General features: G+C 43.4%; 1 protein-coding gene across 7 annotated transcripts; it reads left to right on the top strand.

The window, feature by feature from the left end:
* The first annotated feature begins 84 nt into the window (after positions 1 to 84).
* Positions 85 to 13,883, top strand: DENND10 (DENN domain containing 10). 7 transcript variants are annotated; one of them, XM_071812189.1, is made up of 10 exons: positions 85 to 1,247; positions 3,578 to 3,643; positions 4,632 to 4,848; positions 6,003 to 6,115; positions 7,573 to 7,721; positions 7,913 to 8,024; positions 8,345 to 8,445; positions 9,636 to 9,743; positions 10,283 to 10,377; positions 11,549 to 13,883. In XM_071812189.1, exons 1-10 carry the CDS (start codon positions 1,234 to 1,236, stop codon positions 11,723 to 11,725), a joined length of 1,152 nt encoding a protein of 383 aa, XP_071668290.1. In that variant the 5' UTR covers positions 85 to 1,233; the 3' UTR covers positions 11,726 to 13,883. The 7 variants fall into 7 exon arrangements, with proteins under 7 accessions (XP_071668290.1, XP_071668291.1, XP_071668294.1 ...); XM_071812190.1 differs by having other exon boundaries at positions 6,003 to 6,082; XM_071812193.1 differs by lacking the exon at positions 85 to 1,247 and having other exon boundaries at positions 4,652 to 4,848.
* The last annotated feature ends 3,048 nt before the right edge of the window (positions 13,884 to 16,931 follow it).

Consider the following 16,931-nt stretch of genomic DNA (forward strand, 5'->3'; position numbering starts at 1 on the left):
GAAACCCCTCCCGGCGGGCGGGCGGGGAGGCTGGTGGCGGCGGGGAGTGGGCAGCCGGCGGGAGGCGGCCCTGGGGGACGGGACGGGACCGGACCGGACCGGACCGGACGGGACCGAGCCGAGCCGGACTGGACTGGACCGGACCGCGCAGCTTCGCCGTCCGTCTTAGCCCGGAGTGCGTCCGAGCGGGAGGCGCGAAGACCCGAGCCCCGGGACGCTCCGTGAGCCGGCTTGTGGTGGAGTCACCATCCCTGAAGATGTTTGAAAGGCGTTTAGACGAGATTCCTAGGGAGGCCACGAAGATGATTAAGGGAGTGGAGCATCTCCTTTATGAGGAAAGGCTGAGGGGGCTGGGTCTCTAGTTTGGAGGAGACTGAGGGGTAATCTCATTAATGTTTATAAATATTTAAAGGGTGAGTGTCAGGAGGATGGAGCCAGGCTCTTCTTGGTGACAACCGATGATAGGACAAGGGGTAATGGATACAAACTGGAACACAGGAGGTTCCACTTAAATGTGAGAAGAAACTTCTTCACAGTGAGGGTGACAGAGCCTGGCCCAGGCTGCCCAGGGAGGTTGTGGAGTCTCCTTCTGTGCAGACATTCAAACCCGCCTGGACACCTTCCTGTGGAACCTCATCTAGGTGTTCTGCTCCAGCGGGGGGATTGGACTGGATGAGCTTTCGAGGTCTCTTCCAATCCCTAACACTCTGTGATTCTGTGATGTGGGTTAGTGCTAGAGTTAGGTCCTGGTTGGACTCAATGATCCTGAGGGTTTCTTCCAACCAAAATGATTCTGTGAAGCTGTTTGGATAATTCAGCCTTAAGATTTTGAATCAGCTGAATTAAATGCAGAACACATGGCCAAGGAAGTCATCGTGTATGCTGAGACTTTGCTCTTCACAACTCGTTCAGCTGGTTCGGAAATTGTGCTTTGAGGCAGTTAAGAACTTGAGAGCAAGGCCATTCTGTGTGCTCATCGTCATCAGCTGCAGATTTCAATCTTAAAAATTTGGGCAAGTATTTCAGAGGAACTCAGCTCTTAAGAGCAATAGTAATAGCAATATTCTTATGAGTGTACATGTGATAACTACTAGTGCCAGCGTGTATTTTTCAAAACCAATGTTGGCGTACAGGGAGACAATGGATGATCTATATAAGTGTGTGAATTACTCACAAAAGTCTGTAACAGCAGCAACAAACGCAGCAGAACAGCAGCAAGTGCATGTGTGACTAATGGGATATTTTAGGTGAGTAGACAGCAGGACAGTACATCTCTGTCTCAGCTGAGCACTGTCTGATTTTCAGACTTTCAGCAGAAACACGAACCTCTGCAGCAAGATTATTGATCACACCATGACTAGCGATGATCCTGTGTAGAGCCATCTGTCTTGCACTGGATTCTTAAGTATATCTGAGTATGATTTTTCAAAAAATATGTAGGTAGATGGAGAGGAAGTTCGTTTGGGATGACTAAAGACAGCCTGTTCTTGTCTTTTGATTTTCTGTTTTAGCACGTTTTGTTCTGTATATGTGGTATTTGGTTTCTTTTTGCGTGCTGTTCACATTAACCATCTTGCATGGTGACTGGAAGGTTTCATACCTCTTATAAAACACATTTAAAAATAAACTTTTAAAGTTGGTTTGCAATCACAGATTATTGCTAAACAGAAAAATAGTTTAAAAACAAAAACCACACAATCACTGTATGGAGGTTTTAGCACCAACAGCGTATCCATGTAACACTGATCCACTTTGATTCTATTGCATGAGCTTCCATTCTAGAGTGAAAAAAAAAAAAAGGCAAATGTTTTCTCCCCAGCTCTCTTCACATTGGAGTTTCTCTGTGCCCTTGTGTCCTTGATACCTCTCTGAGATCCGGTGACCAGTATTGTACACAGTGTTTTCCATCCAGCCACACTATTGATTTACGCAACAGTATTTTAGTACGGCCTGCACTCTGAACTGTCTCTGGCAGCCTGTCTGTTTCTGTTTCAAACTGTGGTTATACATTCAGTAGAGTCCTCATTAAGCTGTTCATAGTGCTGAACAAATCCTTTTCTTGTCTTCATAAAATTAAAGTCTGTCAGATGAGTCACAGAGGTGCCCCAGGTGTGGTGGCAGCTCTGTAGCATCCATCAGCCGCCTGTGCGCATGTCTCAAGCCAGGATTTATCTTAAAGCTTTGTAGCCTTCTCTGGGGACATCCATGCCCTGGCTGGGTACCGTGGGTGTGCTGCTGCTGGACATTGCGGGTTTATAGCAGCATTTGCTATTCAAGAGCCTATTCCACTTCTTTCAATCTCTCAGAAATTCCTGAAGCTCTCGAGGCTTGAATCGGACAATTTTGTGTCAGCAGCAGATTTTATGATCTGACTCCTCATGTCTCGTTCTGCACAGTGGCTAAGTGTATTAAATGTGTGTGCTTTAATTTTATACCTTTATGAAAATAACATGCTAGAACGCCCCTAGTGTATTCCCCACCCATCCCTGTGAGGCCTGGCCTCTTTCCCAGGACTGTACATTTTCTTTAGCAGCTTCCAGTGCTCCTGCAGATACCCCATTTATTCTGGAAATTTCTTCTTCCTAATCTGTTTCTTCCTAATCAGCGCCTGCTCTGTGCTATTAGCCGAGTTTGTGCACTATGCCTCCCATATGTGGTATTCAGGTACCATTGTTCATCCAAACTTGAAAATGAGATCTTTTGATTTTCAGATAAACACATTGATATGTGGAGTTATTAATGACTAGCTGTTGTGCTTTATGAATATTTCCTTCCTGCTGGCCAGCGTGGCCGCTCTGGGGGGGCTGTGTTTGTTTGGCCGTGAGCTTGGCAGCAATTGCCAGCAGGGCCACCTGCTCTCGGGTAACATTCCACATAAATCATGCCCTGTGACTTACAAAGCAAGATAATGCAGGCAATGAAAAAACCTGCATTTTTTTCAAAAGTAAGTTTGTTTTTTATTTCCGCCGTTGGAAAACAGGCTGGTGGGTAACATTTAGAAGGACAAGGGATTACTGAAGTGAGTCCAGCCGAGAGCTACAAAGATTATGAGGGGTCTGAAGCGTCTTATGAGGAGAGACTGGGAGAGCTGGGTCTGTTCAGCCTGGAGAAGAGAAGCTGAGAGGGATCTCATCAATGTTTATAAATATCTCAGGGTGGGTGTCAGAGGATGGACCAGACTCTGTTCAGTGGTGCCCAATGACAGGATGAGGGGCAGCGGGCACAGACTGAAGCACAGGAGGTTCCGTCTGAACATGAGGAGAAACTTCTTCCCTGTGAGGTGCCAGAGCCTGGCCCAGGCTGCCCAGAGAGGCTGTGGAGTCTCCTCCTCTGGAGACATTCAAACCCGCCTGGACACGATCCTGTGTGATCTGCTCTGGTGACCCTGCGTGAGCAGGTGGGTTGGACTGGATGATCTCCAGAGGTCCCTTCAACCCCAATGAGTCTGTGTGTGATTCTGGGTAACATTTCACATAAATTGTGCCCTGTAACTTATAAAGCCACGTGATGCTGACAATGAAAAATCTGTATTTTTTTCAACAGTTTGTTTGTTGTTTTGTTTTGTTTTTTCCCCAAGTTGGAAGACAGACCGGAGAGTACAAGGGAAGCGCCACCACCACCACGGCTGGGGCAGGTGGTGGAGGTAGGGCTTAAAAATGGCGGCCGGAGCTGAGGGAGACCCAGCCCGGGGGGTGGGGCTTGCTGCAGGGGCGGGGCTGGCGGAAGCGGTGGGCGAGGGCAGGAAGATGGCGGAGCCGGAGGCGCAGTTGCTGCTGGCCCTGGGTCTGATCGGTAAGGGCCCTGTCGCCCCCGGGGGAAGGACGGGCCGCGGGAGGTTGCTGGGAGGGCCAACACGGGGCTCGGGGCCGGTGGGAGGTTCTGGTTAGCGCTGTTCCGCCGAGCTGCGGCCGCAGGGCCTGTCCCGGCCTGAGGCGGCGCCGGGCGGTGCCTGAGGCCGGCGGCTCCGTCCGCCTGGTCCAGAGGGAAACCGTGCACAGCTCGGCCCGAGTGTTTTAAATTCACGGCTTCTGAGGTTTCTGTTATGAAATCAGAAATAAGGACAAACAGGGGAGATTGGTGTGGGGGCTCGTTGGTCGATGCCTTGGTCATACGTGTGTGTGTGTGTGGAGGGGGTTGGTCTCCCAAGTGACAGGATGAGAGGAAACGGCCTCAAGTTGCACCAGGGGAGGTTTAATTGGTTATTAGGAAAAATTTATTCAGGGAGAGGGTTGTCAGGCATTGGAACAGGCTGCCCAGGGAAGTGATGGGGTCACCATCCCTAGGGGGTTTTAAAAGGCGTGTAGACGAGGTTCTAAGGGACACAGTTTAGTGCTAGATTTTGGTTATGGTTGGACTTAATGATCTTGAGGGTCTCTTCCAACCAAAATGATTCTATGATTCTCTTCAAACTCCGAGTGCTTTTTTGACCTGTCGAAGCAGGTCAAGAGTGCATATTTATTACCATTTAAAAAATAAAATCTGTAGCACAAGTGCTGCCCTACGACTTAAACTGTAGTGGCGGAACTGGTTGTCTAGGGGTCAGGGTGAGGTGGAATTTTAATCTGATTTCAGGAAACAAACCTGATTAACCCATCGATTTACTTCCTTACTGCTGTTTGGCATTCTCACAGTGAACATCTTTCCACCATAGAAAAAGACACCAACGGAGATGCTTTGTGGGTTTGGTGTTATCCCTCCGTAACAGCTGAACTGAGGAGTCTGTTGCTGCGGAAATGCTGCCTTACAGATGAAAATAAACTGCTTCATACATTTGTATTTGGCCAGTATAAAAGGTCATGGTTCTACATCACGACTGCGGAAGTTCAAGATTCTCCAGCCTTGAAAAAGGTAGGACTTGCCCGGAAGGAAATTTTCTGCAGAGCTTCCTCTGGCAGTTTAAGCGGTGTTTTCCCATTGTGTGTTATAAGGAAGTGATTTGAGGTTTTGTGTGCTCACAGATGCAGCTCTTACCCAGCTGTCTAACCAGTCCACACATTTTGTTTTTCACCAAGACGTATATTGGATGGAATTGCAGAGGGATTGAGATACTTATTAACTAATTTAGATTATCTGTATTAAAATGGAAATGCTATTTCATGCCATTATTTCTAGTTACTTTGCACTTCAAGTTCCACAATTTTTTCCTCTTTTTGTTGCCAAGGAAGCTCTACAGAGGATCTTTCATAGTGTCCAAAATCTTGTTCATGTAGAACTTGATGCTTTTTTTTTCTGAAGGGTTGACTTATATAGGTACTTTTTTCTGCTGCATTGTTAACTGGAAGCCTGCCAATATGCTTGAATCTTCTATACTTTTCCTGTTCTGTAGATCATTCAACTCTCTGTTGAGTTTATTCAATGTTCATATTTCATGCTATATGGTTAAATAGAAAGGTAATGTGGTAATTTTGCATGCCCACAGCAAAATGTTGTTTGCTTTTCCTTTCTGCAAGCTTTTATCTCCTCTGAACCTTAAAGGTGTAAAATAAAATAACATGTCCCCGTGCTGTCTCTGCCAGTGGAGATGCTATTTAAGGAGGACAAGTGAGCTTCATTACTGTCTGCAGACTTTCAGCCTTAGGCTGTCCCAGCCCACAGTCATTTGATTTGGGAAGTTAAAGAGTATTTCTGTTGTGGCCCAGCTATCCATGATTTTTTTTTTTCAGTCTTTCTAAGTATGTTGATGCTGGTTTCCAACCTGCTGTGGGGAATTAAAACGCCTTTCTCTCTTTTAAACTGATCTCATGGTATTAACGGAAAACAACTCTTGTAGAGTAGATTAAGCAAAAGATGGTACGTACTAGATCTGACTCAGTGGAAATGAGTCACATCAGAAATCTGTTGACCAGACCTCTTCTGCAGTTAGAAACGTGGATCTGCTGCTACCGGCTCACTTGTTTTTTTAATTGAAACACCTTGTCAGAGTACTTCAGTAAGTTCAATAATGTGAAAAAGACTGTTCATTAAATAAACTGTGTGGTTTTGTGTTTGTGTGTCTTTTCCAGGTGACCCACTTCTCCATCGTCCTGACAGCCAAAGACTTCAACCCAGAGAAATACGCCGCCTTCACGAGGATACTGTGTAGGTCTGTACAAAAGCTGTTTTGGGGTACCACTGGGTGCGTATTTGCATCTTGCCAAGGCAAAGGATTAAATTTCATTGTGTTATGTTTGCATTGGGTCTAACAATCCACTGGAAACTCCATTCTGCAAACTGAATTAGATTATATAAATCCTCGATTTGAGCTTGTTGTCTTGAGTTCATGCAGTAAGTGCTGGGTGAATGTCAGGTCCCCAGTAGTTTTTAACATGCCCTCTCCAGACACACCCCCACCACCCCACACACACTCTTTTTCTTTTCTTGTATTTTTAACAAGTATAAAATTTATGAGGAGGTCAGTGCTGTGTAGTCAAAGGTCACTGTGTGTATAGGGGACAACTTGCATACCTCCATACCGCCACTCCTACAGATGTTTCCTGCAGCTCTGAAGCAGGCACAACACCTAGCGCCTTTTTGCTTTTCCTCTCAGACAACGAGGGCTCTCTGTCTTCTCCTTCCTTTGAACTAGACTGCCATTTTCTCCTTCCTTTGTCCCACTTACTCACCTTCCTCCACCTCCTCATTCTCATCATCTTCCTCAGCATCTTTCTTTGCTTTACTTTGACATCCCAAACTGGTTGGGTCCCAGTTCTTGATACCAAGAGTATTCCCTGATATTTTGCTGCTAATGGGATGCAGCTGTGATGTTGTTACATCACAGCCTTAGGAATGTCATCAGGCAGTTCTACAGGCTATTAGAAACCTGAAGCTGTTCTTTTTAATGGATATATGAAATATCTAGATTGGCTTTGGATCACATTAACACTAATTTATAAAGTAAAACTTCTATTCAAATCCAGGATGGATTCCTCTAGACGTGATAATTGAGTTTCAAATGCGACACGGCCTTGTACTGTAGCTACCATGGCACACGGATAGTTGAGCTTCAGCACTAGTTCTGAAGTACCTTAACCTGTAAAAATAGGTGATGACGTCTCTCTGCTGTCTAGAAGACAGCTAAAAGTGTGTGGGGTTTGTTGTTTTCTTTTTTTATAATAAGTATCAAGGACATATGTTTATATTCTGTAAGAATTTATCAAAGAGTACAGACACATGCTTAATGATACTTCGATAATAAATGAAAAATGAGTCATGTGGTCTGCAGTAATAGTAGGGGTTACTGTAATAGTTGCTTTTTCATAGAGCAGGTACCTTCAAAGTCTGCAAAGAATCCTTAGTCTGGACATGTGCTTACACCTCGTGCTCTGTTTCTATGTTGGTAAATGTTGGTTCTTTCATAAAATAGGAAACTAAAAAATACAAGGTAGGGGTATTTTTTTATCATAAAAGACAAACCTGTTCTTGTGAGTGTGTTGAAAGACTTCTGGTTTAATATTTATTGATAAAACCTCAACCAGGTGTCCGAAGTAAGAATTCTTGCCAATAATATTGCTATTTGCAATATTGTGATTTTTTTTTTTATGTCTGCTGTTGCTGATTGCAGTCAAAATATCAGACTGTCGTCTTTTCACGCAGAATCTACTTGAAGCACGGAAGTCCCGTTAAAATGATGGAGAGTTACATTGCAGTCCTGACCAAGGGGATCTGCCAAAGCGAAGAAAACGGGTCTTTCCTCAGCAAAGATTTTGATGCTCGGAAGGCTTATCTTGCTGGTTCCATCAAAGGTTAATTAATACCAGAAGTCTCTATTCTGATTCATTTTGTGCAGTATAAAATACAGCCTAGTTTTCATGTATACTTCAATTAAATAGTGTTAACAGCATAATCTGTGCTGTTATTATTAAGCTTCTTCAAAAAATAAATTGTAGTATCAGCATGTTTATCTTCTACAAAATAGTTTTCCTCTGTTTTCTAGATATAGTATCTCAGTTTGGAATGGAAACAGTTATCTTATATACGGCACTGATGTTGAAAAAGAGAATTGTAGTGTACCATCCAAGAATAGAAGCCGTCCAGGAGTTTACCAGGTACTTTGTTAACCCCTCTACCCCGGAAGTTCAACAAATTTTGAACCTTCATTGAGAGAAACGACCAGATTTTAGGGAAAATATCTTTCTTAAACCTGTGTATTGAAATCCTGCTGAATCCCCCTTAGGGCTTCAGCCATATGTTTTTCACCTCAAGAAATTTAACCGTGGAATGAGTGATAAATTCTGCTTGCACTGATAGTAGAAATCTCTGTAGTGCCAAATCTTGTCATAGTAGTTCTTTATGACATATTGTACTGTTAAATTTTAATTAGTTCAAGTGAAATTCTGTGTGTCAAAAACCCATCTAATTTCCCTAGGACTTTGCCTGCTTTAGTGTGGCATCGACAAGACTGGTCAATTCTTCATTCTTATGTACATCTAAATGAGGAGGAACTGGAAGCCTTAAAAGCCTGCACAGGTAGTGATAATTTATTAATTAAAAATATAAAGAAAATTTGATTTCAGTTTCTGTTGCTCCAAGGTCTTGCACCAGTGCTCTTTGGGGAGAAAAATAATTGCTATTTTGTTATTAATACTATTGTTCGAAGTTAAAGAGCATCATTTTCTTTAGAAAGTCAAATAGGCGAATCAACTAAAGAAGTATGTTAGAAGAGAACTAGTTGATCTGGTGTTTCTGGGTGGATCCGCATCACTCTGCCCCTAATCACAGATGCAAAGCAGCCTTGAGACTGTTTTGATGTTCTGATGTTCTGAAGGCCTTAGTGTTGTACAGAAGCAACTCACTTTACATAAGCTACTTTTTTTCCCCAACTTCTACACATAGTTAGTAACGAAATTTTTAGGATTTTTATTTTTTATTTTTTTCAGTCCCTAACTGAGGTTCCAGATTTGTATTGTGAGTGCTGCTAGTGAAATCTTTGGCTTCTAATCCCAGGTAGAGTTCACCAGCTATGCAGGAGTTCGATGTGTGTGACACATTGCTGTGTGCGCATCAGACTTAACGCATAATCCAGGAAGAGGCCCTTGGTTTATGCAAAGGTTGGCATGACACATGACGTGGCAGTTCAGAGGCTTCTCTGTACAGAATCATGAGCAAGAAGACTACTCGTCTTTCAATATTTCTCCTGCGTTACCAGCAGTGCTTGTTTCGGCTCCCTAGACATCTTCCACGGGGAAAAGCTGCTCTAAGCTTGCTCACCTGGCATGCTATAAATAAGAAAATCTGCTGGTTTTATTCCTCTGTTCCAATCTGATACTGACTCGGACAAGGGGCTCCAGGGTGGAGATTCTTTTAAAGAGGAACTTCAGTTGCTTTTTCATTGGCAAATGAGTGATTTTAGTAGCAAGGTAGAAAGAGAATTTAAAAGTTCACATTGATAGCCTTTTTATATTGCATTTAGTGTTAGTGGTTCATCCATGTTCAAGGCAGTTTTAGAGGTTGATTTTTAAGCTCCTTGAAGTGCAGCATTCTGCTGGATCTGCTTCTTAAGTGCCTGATAATATCAAGAGAGCAACCTTCTGGCTCCAAGAAGTATTGTGTCAAAAACTCTTAGAACAGACTTTGGGACTGCAGTTTTCCACAATATCTTGGTTTTGTTCTGGTTTTGTTTATGAAGAGCCTAATCTTGCCAAAACTCTGTTTTCTAGGTTACATTGCTGGATTTACAGATTCTGAAGTGAACAGCAGACCAGACCTCTACGATGTGTACGTGAATTTGGCAGAGAGTGAGATCACAATTTCCCCTGTAGTAAAAGGTTGGCTGCTTTTTATATTTTGGATTTAGAAGCCACTTATTCCAGAGTTGACAGAAATTGCTGAGCCTTGCTGTAGCTCAAGCAATCTTGATCCTTCTTCCATCCAGATCCTCAAAAGTCAATATTGAAGCTTCTGCCTTTCCATTCTATTGAGACTCTGGAAGACTGATGGAAGTTGGAATTTGGAAGGTTGTGCTTCATCTTCCAAAAAATGCACAGCTGCGATTTCAAAACATCCGTGTTAGAGAAGTACAAAGAAGAGAGATTCTGCTGAATGCAGAGATATCACATGAGTTGTTTTAAGAACATTACACTAAATACTTGGAGGTTGGGGACTATTTGAAAGGAAAATTTGCGTGTCACTTGTCATCTTGCTGCTCTGTGTCATCTGTTTTGGGCCAATTTAGAGGTAGACAGTTGTTAACTGCCTTGACTGATGGATTTCAAGTGGCTGTCATGAAGAGAACTCCTTGGTTTTGCTTGTTATTCATATGCATGTGGTCATTTAATGTGAATGTGTGCTTTTTTTTCTCACTCAGAGGCAATGACAATGGGAAAACTTCACAAAGAAATTGGCCAACTGATCGTTCAATCTGCAGAAGACCCAGATAAATCAGACAGCCAAGTCATTAAGGTTAATATTTTACTTTTAAATCTAGTCAAATTACTTTGATTGTGAAATCTTGGCAGAAAGGCAGAGGTGAGGTAGGTAGGAGATTGTCCCTGAGAATCAGTCAATCTCTTCTACCCTCTCTCTTTTTACAAATGAGCATTTTTATTCTTTGTAGAGGTTTTTAAAGATGACACACTTGATTTTTGTAACCACGTTGCTGAATAAGCTTCAGAAATTGTATTGATTATAAGACTTCCAGTAAAATTCATTTCCCAGTTTTATTCTACAAAGCATGTATTTTGCTCAATGCCTTGTCAATGGTATTATCAATACCTTTGAAAACGTCCTGGTGAGAAATGGCTTCTCAGCTGTAAAGCCTGATTTTTATGATGTTTTTTTTTCACTTCCTTCCATATCTGATGATGAGCCTTTTCACAACTGACTGACTGTTCAGTTCTGGGCCCCTCAGTTCAGGAAAGAGATTGAAGTGCTGGAGCGGGTCCAGAGAAGAGCAACAAGACTGGGGAAGGGACTTGAGCACAAGCCCTATGGGGAGAGGCTGAGGGAGCTGGGCTTATTTAGTCTGGAGAAGAGGAGGCTTAGAGGTGAGCTCAGCACTCTCTAGAACTACCAGAAGGGAAGTTCTAGCCAGGTGGGGATTGGTCTCTTCTCCCAGGCAGTCAGCAATAGGACAAGGGGGCATGGGCTTCAACTCTGCCAGGGGAAATTTAGGCTGGAGATTAGAAAGCAATTCTGTGCAGAGAGAGTGGTCAGCATTGGAATGGCTGCCCAGGGAGGTGCTGGACTCACCAGCCCTGGAGGTTTTGAAACTGAGATTGGACATGGCACTTAGTGCCATGATCTGGTCAGTGGACTGGAGTTGGACCAAGGGTTGGACTTGATGATCTCTGAGGTCTTTTCCAACCCAGTCCATTCTGTGATTCTGTGACTTGGTCGGATGAGCTCAGTTAGGCCAGCAACAGGAGGCTGTGGAATGGCTGTGTGCGTTTATCCAACATTGCACAAGAGCAGGCTGAAGAGCTGTTGCAAGTTTGCCTTGAAATAAATGGCATCTTTATTTGAAATTAATTATTTATCATTATTTTCTTTTTTTTTTCTTTAATAAGTGTATTTTAAAACATTATAGTATCGAAAACTGTATTCATGGTTGCTTGTTTTTCTGTTCTCCCAGGATATTTCTCTGAAGACAAAAGAAATCTTGGCTACTTTAGCCTCCCTCGCTGAAGTTTCCGATGGCAATGAGAAACCAACCCTTAACTCTGAGGCCCTGAAACAGAAACGATTTCCACCAGCTACAGAAAACTTTCTTTTTCATTTAGCAGCTGCTGAACAAATGCTCAAAATCTGATTTTGATGCGCTGCAACTTGATGGACCAATTCAAAAACACTGTCTTTGCCATACAGATAGGTATAACTGATATTTTATATGGAAAAATTAAAGGTAGAAGAGTGAATGTTATATTTACCGTGAAATAATGCAGAATATCGGAGCTTGACCGGGAACATAAGGACGCATATTTGGGAACATTCCTGGTGTCGTTATCTTTCCCCAAGTATAATTTTGTGTATATGGCTCCTGTGTTTCATATCACATGAGTGTACAGACAAACAGCATGAACCCGCGTGTCGAGGCTGTGCCAGACATTATTATAGTGGCTGTTTGTCCTGCGGGTTCCAGATGTCAGGCAGCTCTGCTCTTGCTCTGAGTTGTCTTCCTGGGGTTTGGGGCAGGGGCTGCAGCACACGTGCTGTCAAACCAGCGCCGTTCGGATGTGCCGGTCCCTGCACAGGGACACACCGAACGCACAGTGGCTCGTTCTGGGCTTCCAGGTATGTCAGCCCCTCTGATACTGCTCTTGCTCTGGGCTGCCTGATACCAGGAAATCCCAAATAAACGGACAAGTTCTCTTCTTTCTACTTGAAAGTGTCGCGGTGTGAAAAAAATGTCTGGGAAAATCTGATGTGTGTAAAGGAAGAGGTATTTTGAAGCTCTCATGGGAGCTGAGTCTTTTGGACTCTTGCCTTAGAGGTTTTCCCCCATTTTACTCCATCCTGTGCCTCTGATGGAGGGAAAAGGGGACAGGACACTGTTTAAAATGAGGCTTCCTGGGGGTCACAGACAAGTGCTGCTTTACAGCTGGAGTCAGTGAAGAAGCTGTTGGGGTTCTCTGCTGAGAGGACACTTGCCCATTCATTCCTGATCCAATTGATAGAAAATCGGATGAGTTAAAGCCTTAATGGACCAGAAATGTTGCAATGGCCACTCACCGCAGGTCGAGCATCAACCGCTTGAACTGCGCGAGCTGTAACACAGGTACTGTCTGCTGGTGCTCTGTGTAGACTAAATGGAGATGAAAACTTCTTAAATAATAGCAAAACCTGGGAAATAGTTTAGAGAAAATTAAGATTTGCCTACTTGTTTGGTTGCACAGCCATAACTCGAGATTTTCTTATTTGTTTTTTTCATTGATCCGCCTGAAACTTAACTGCTTTGTAATCTTCTGAGAAGAGCTTAGGTTCTTTGTAGGGAAATACTCTGAGCCAGACAGTCTGTATTTCTTCAGAAATGTCCACAGCAAATAAGTCACATCTGCAGTAGCACTTTGTTATAAGACAAAATACCTTTTTCCTGGCCTTTGTACAGATAGGCTGTAGCATGTGGTTTTACATAGAGGTTTTATACTTATGATTAAAACTTTAGTAATCAATATTTATATTGTTAAATAATTGGATGTTTCCTATACTGAAACTGGTAGAGCTCATCAATAACCATGTGCAAGCAATACTGGTTTGAAGAAGGATTGTTCTTTTGCTTTGCATCATACGTTAAGGAAATCTGTTTTAGAATGTGGGTAAGGAATGCGGCATCCATGTATAAAACATCTCGTTATTACAGTCAGTCTGAAAGTGCTTCAGAATAATCCCCTATTTTCAGGGGTGTAAAATTCCACTTTAAACACTTAACTCTACAGTTTCAATTCTGAACACAGAAGTGCGTTGGTTTTTTTTAACTCCTAAGAAAAATACTATATTTGCCTTCATTTACCTGTAAGTGCTCTGCATTTTTTTCCCCCGTTTGCTCATTAATGTTTTTTCTCAACAGTTCCTTAGTATTGCTGCTTCTGTTTGAGACTTTTACAACAGGCAGAACAGCAGAACTGCAAAATTATGCCGAAAATTCCACCTTAAAGTCCATTGAAACAGAAGTCTTTCACAAAGTAAAACATGAACATGCTTTCCATCAGCTGTCTTAACACCACATTATAACCGTGAAGAAATTCACGCCGTTTCTTACTAACAAAAAGCCTTAAGGTTTATCATTAAGGTAGTTATGGGTGTTAGAGATGACCACAAGAAGCAGAGCAGCTCAGTTACAAACTAAATACCGAATGCTGGCTTTGCTTTCTGGTTTGGAAATGTTTAAGTTGAAAATGTTGGTGTTGTGTTAGATCTTGTATTCTGACATTTGTGTGAAACAAATGAAATATAATTTTGCACTTAAGGAACTGGACTCATAGCATGCTTACGTCTATTAAAAAAATCCTCAGCAGTCTACCCTTTAATTTCTGTTAATGTGTTCCCGAATGGTCGTGATCGCTGAGTCACAGGCCTTGGCTCTTAGTTTCGCAGTACTGGGACCGAGCTACAACTCGATGTTTCGGTCAGAAATGTAGTACTACAAATTCAAACAGTTTTGTCACCTGTGGGGATTCTTTAATCAGCGCTGAGACAAATGCATTGACCTCCCTCAGCTTCAGGACTTTGAAAAGATTGTCCTGGTGTTCTTGCATTTTCTTAGTGACTTTGACACAATTTCCTCTCAAAAAGGTTTAGAATGAAACAGAGAAATCTGGAAGGTCAGGAGAGGGAAGATTTCTGCTTATTTCTCACTTCCCTTTCCCCAGGATGTGTACACGCAGTTGCTGATTTTGCAAAGTCTGGTGAGCTCCTTTTCTTCTTCCTCTTAGAAGCAAAGACCGTGTAAAATGAATGTTTCATTCAGACCTTCTCATCTTACTGCCTGGGCATATGTAAAATGGTGAATGATGGTTCCTGTGGACTTGCTGAGAGACACATGTGGTGTGTAGAGTCATGGAAAGCCTTGAATTCAGATGAAATTCACTGGAGGCAGGAGGTGCTCCCCATGCACTCGGCCTCTCATTGCCCACATGAACTATTAACGCGATGGCAGCTGTAGCGTAACATCCTGGGAGGTAAGTGGGGAACAGAGCGAAGGGGAGCGGGATAAACACTCCTTTCAGTTGTGATTTTGCTGAGTAAGTGAGCCTGGCTCCTTAAGGTTAATGCTGTGTTTTCTCTAGCGCTGACATCCCTGGGGTTTTAGTCCCAGCTCTGAGCTGGCCTGCTCTGTTTCTTTAGCAGGCAAGTGTCAGGGGGAATGTTCTGGTTGAGAGCAATATAGCGGTGTGACCTGGAAACAAATAATGCAGGGCAGCTGACAGCATCCATCTTAAGGCTGCTTCTAAATTCAACCTTCTGCTGCTTCCATTCCCAAAAGGGCTTGTGAGGATTTGTGAATAGCATGTTGTGAAATATCACTTGAAGTAGCTGAATTTCTAAATAAAAACAAGCCGTAAAGCTCCGTGTGGGAAGCTCAGAGCTGCCCTGCACCACTCGCACTAAGGATTTCCTAACGTAGAGGGGGGGCTAATTGAATTTTATATATTTTTTTAAGCTACATCAAAGGGACACAGATGCCTCTGTGTATATTCCTAAATTTCAAGATGAGAAGCAAGGTAGGTGGCAAACTGCTACCATATTGTGCTGTGCTGACGCTTGGGTTTTCCTCGAAGACAGAGCTTCTGTCTGTTGTAGCTCACCACACCTTCAACTGGTTCCACAACTAACGCACTGTCACCAGGAGTCACACCTGCCTTGGGCCGAGTGTTGTTCATCTGTTCCATGTTATAATACAAAGGGGAAGGTTCTCCTGTAGGTGCTGACTCTCAGGTCCTTCAAACATGGTGCTTTTCTGCTTGTCCCAGCCTTGTTCCCCTGGTGTAGCCCTCTGGACTTCCAGGTGACTGGTCCCGGCCGCCCTAGTGTCACTATGACTTTATTTCAAGACCAGGGATGTCAGGGCCTTTTTAGCAACACGTTTTCCCTGCCTTGATTTGGGAAGAGAATTTCTGAGAAGGGGGAAAGGAAAGAAGTATTGAATAATCCTGAGGGGTCTGTGTTTAATGTGTCAAATTTCAACTCCAGTATTAAGAAGCTGGTAAAGTTTGAAAATGGGCAGCTGTAATAACAGACCCCATGACCAGACCTATTCCATAAGCCTTACTCAGACTTGTAATGACATCAATTTGCTTAAAACATCCAACTGTGGTGCCAGAGAATTTATAGCTTGTCTAGTTACCATGACAACGCAAAGTTCATGAATGTGTTAGCTTCCATTTGTTTGCTTTGCTCTACTGTTGTTTTGGTTTGTTTTTTCCTTGCTCCCCCTGTGGTTCTTGTAACCAGCATTTATTTTACTTCAGCCATTCTTAAATTATGTTAGAAAAAGGAGTGGAGGATGCTGTGGGTCTTCATTGGAGTGCCAATTAATGTTTATTGAGTGGAATTAGACTCCATCTGAGTTTGCCTCTGGTATGTTATTGAAATGGGATTAATGGAGAAGCAGGGGTTTAGAGGATTTAGCTGCAGGATGTCAGCTGAGCCACCCTTACCAAAGATTGGGGAGGAGACAGACACTTAAGGGAGAGAGTCTACAGGCCTCTTCCACCTCCCTGCAGCCAGTTGTTGGGGATTGGACTGGATGATCTTTCGAGGTCCTTTCTAATCCCTAACATTCTGTGATTCTCTGAAGGCTCAGAAAACACAGAACTTATACAAGAAACTACGCTCGACCCCCTGCTTCCTGTTTTGTTCAGTCCCAAAAGCACCGCAGGAGCTGTTTTCCTGTAAGAGCTCAGCCTGCTGGTTTTCTGGGCTTCGCTCTACGCTGCTGTGTTCCAGCAGGAATGCAGCAGAACTGGGAAACCACTGGCTCCCTCCCACCATGAAAAGAAATCTCATCCTCTAGCAACAGGAGAACAGCAACCTGTGTGTTGTGCTCTAAGGAGGTTAAATTATGGCAGACTTTGAAGGCTGAACTTGTAAAATTTTTTCTGTGGAAGTGATGATTACATTATATAGTGCGTATTTATTCTTGTCCTATGCAGCCTTAGCAGCACCTCACAGAACACCTTTGGTATCTTTGAGCCATCTGTCCTAAGAGCCCAACTATATTTAACACAACCTTGGGGGCTCCTACTGCATTTGTGGAGCTTCTGTCTGCCCTGCTCTCCCAGAAGATCTGACCTTGATTTTGTGGGAGGGCAGCAAACCATATGAAAGCAGCTGTGCTGGGCCAGACCAAAGATCCCTTCAGCCAAATGTCATCTCCCAGTGGCCACCAAGTCTCCAGAGAAGGAGACTCCACAACCTCTCTGGGCAGCCTGGGCCAGGCTCTGGCACCTCACAGGAAAGAAGTTTCTCCTCATGTTCAGATGGAACCTCCTGTGCTTCAGTCTGTGCCCATTGCCCCT

The sequence above is a fragment of the Patagioenas fasciata genome, chromosome 8 (genome assembly GCF_037038585.1).
Source record: "Patagioenas fasciata isolate bPatFas1 chromosome 8, bPatFas1.hap1, whole genome shotgun sequence".
Taxonomy (NCBI): domain Eukaryota; kingdom Metazoa; phylum Chordata; class Aves; order Columbiformes; family Columbidae; genus Patagioenas; species Patagioenas fasciata.

Coding starts and splice junctions, on each gene's coding strand:
- DENND10 (XM_071812189.1), top strand. Junction 8,446..9,635: donor AGCCTTAAAAGCCTGCACAG/GTAGTGATAATT, acceptor TCTGTTTTCTAG/GTTACATTGCTGGATTTACA. Junction 10,378..11,548: donor CAGACAGCCAAGTCATTAAG/GTTAATATTTTA, acceptor CTGTTCTCCCAG/GATATTTCTCTGAAGACAAA.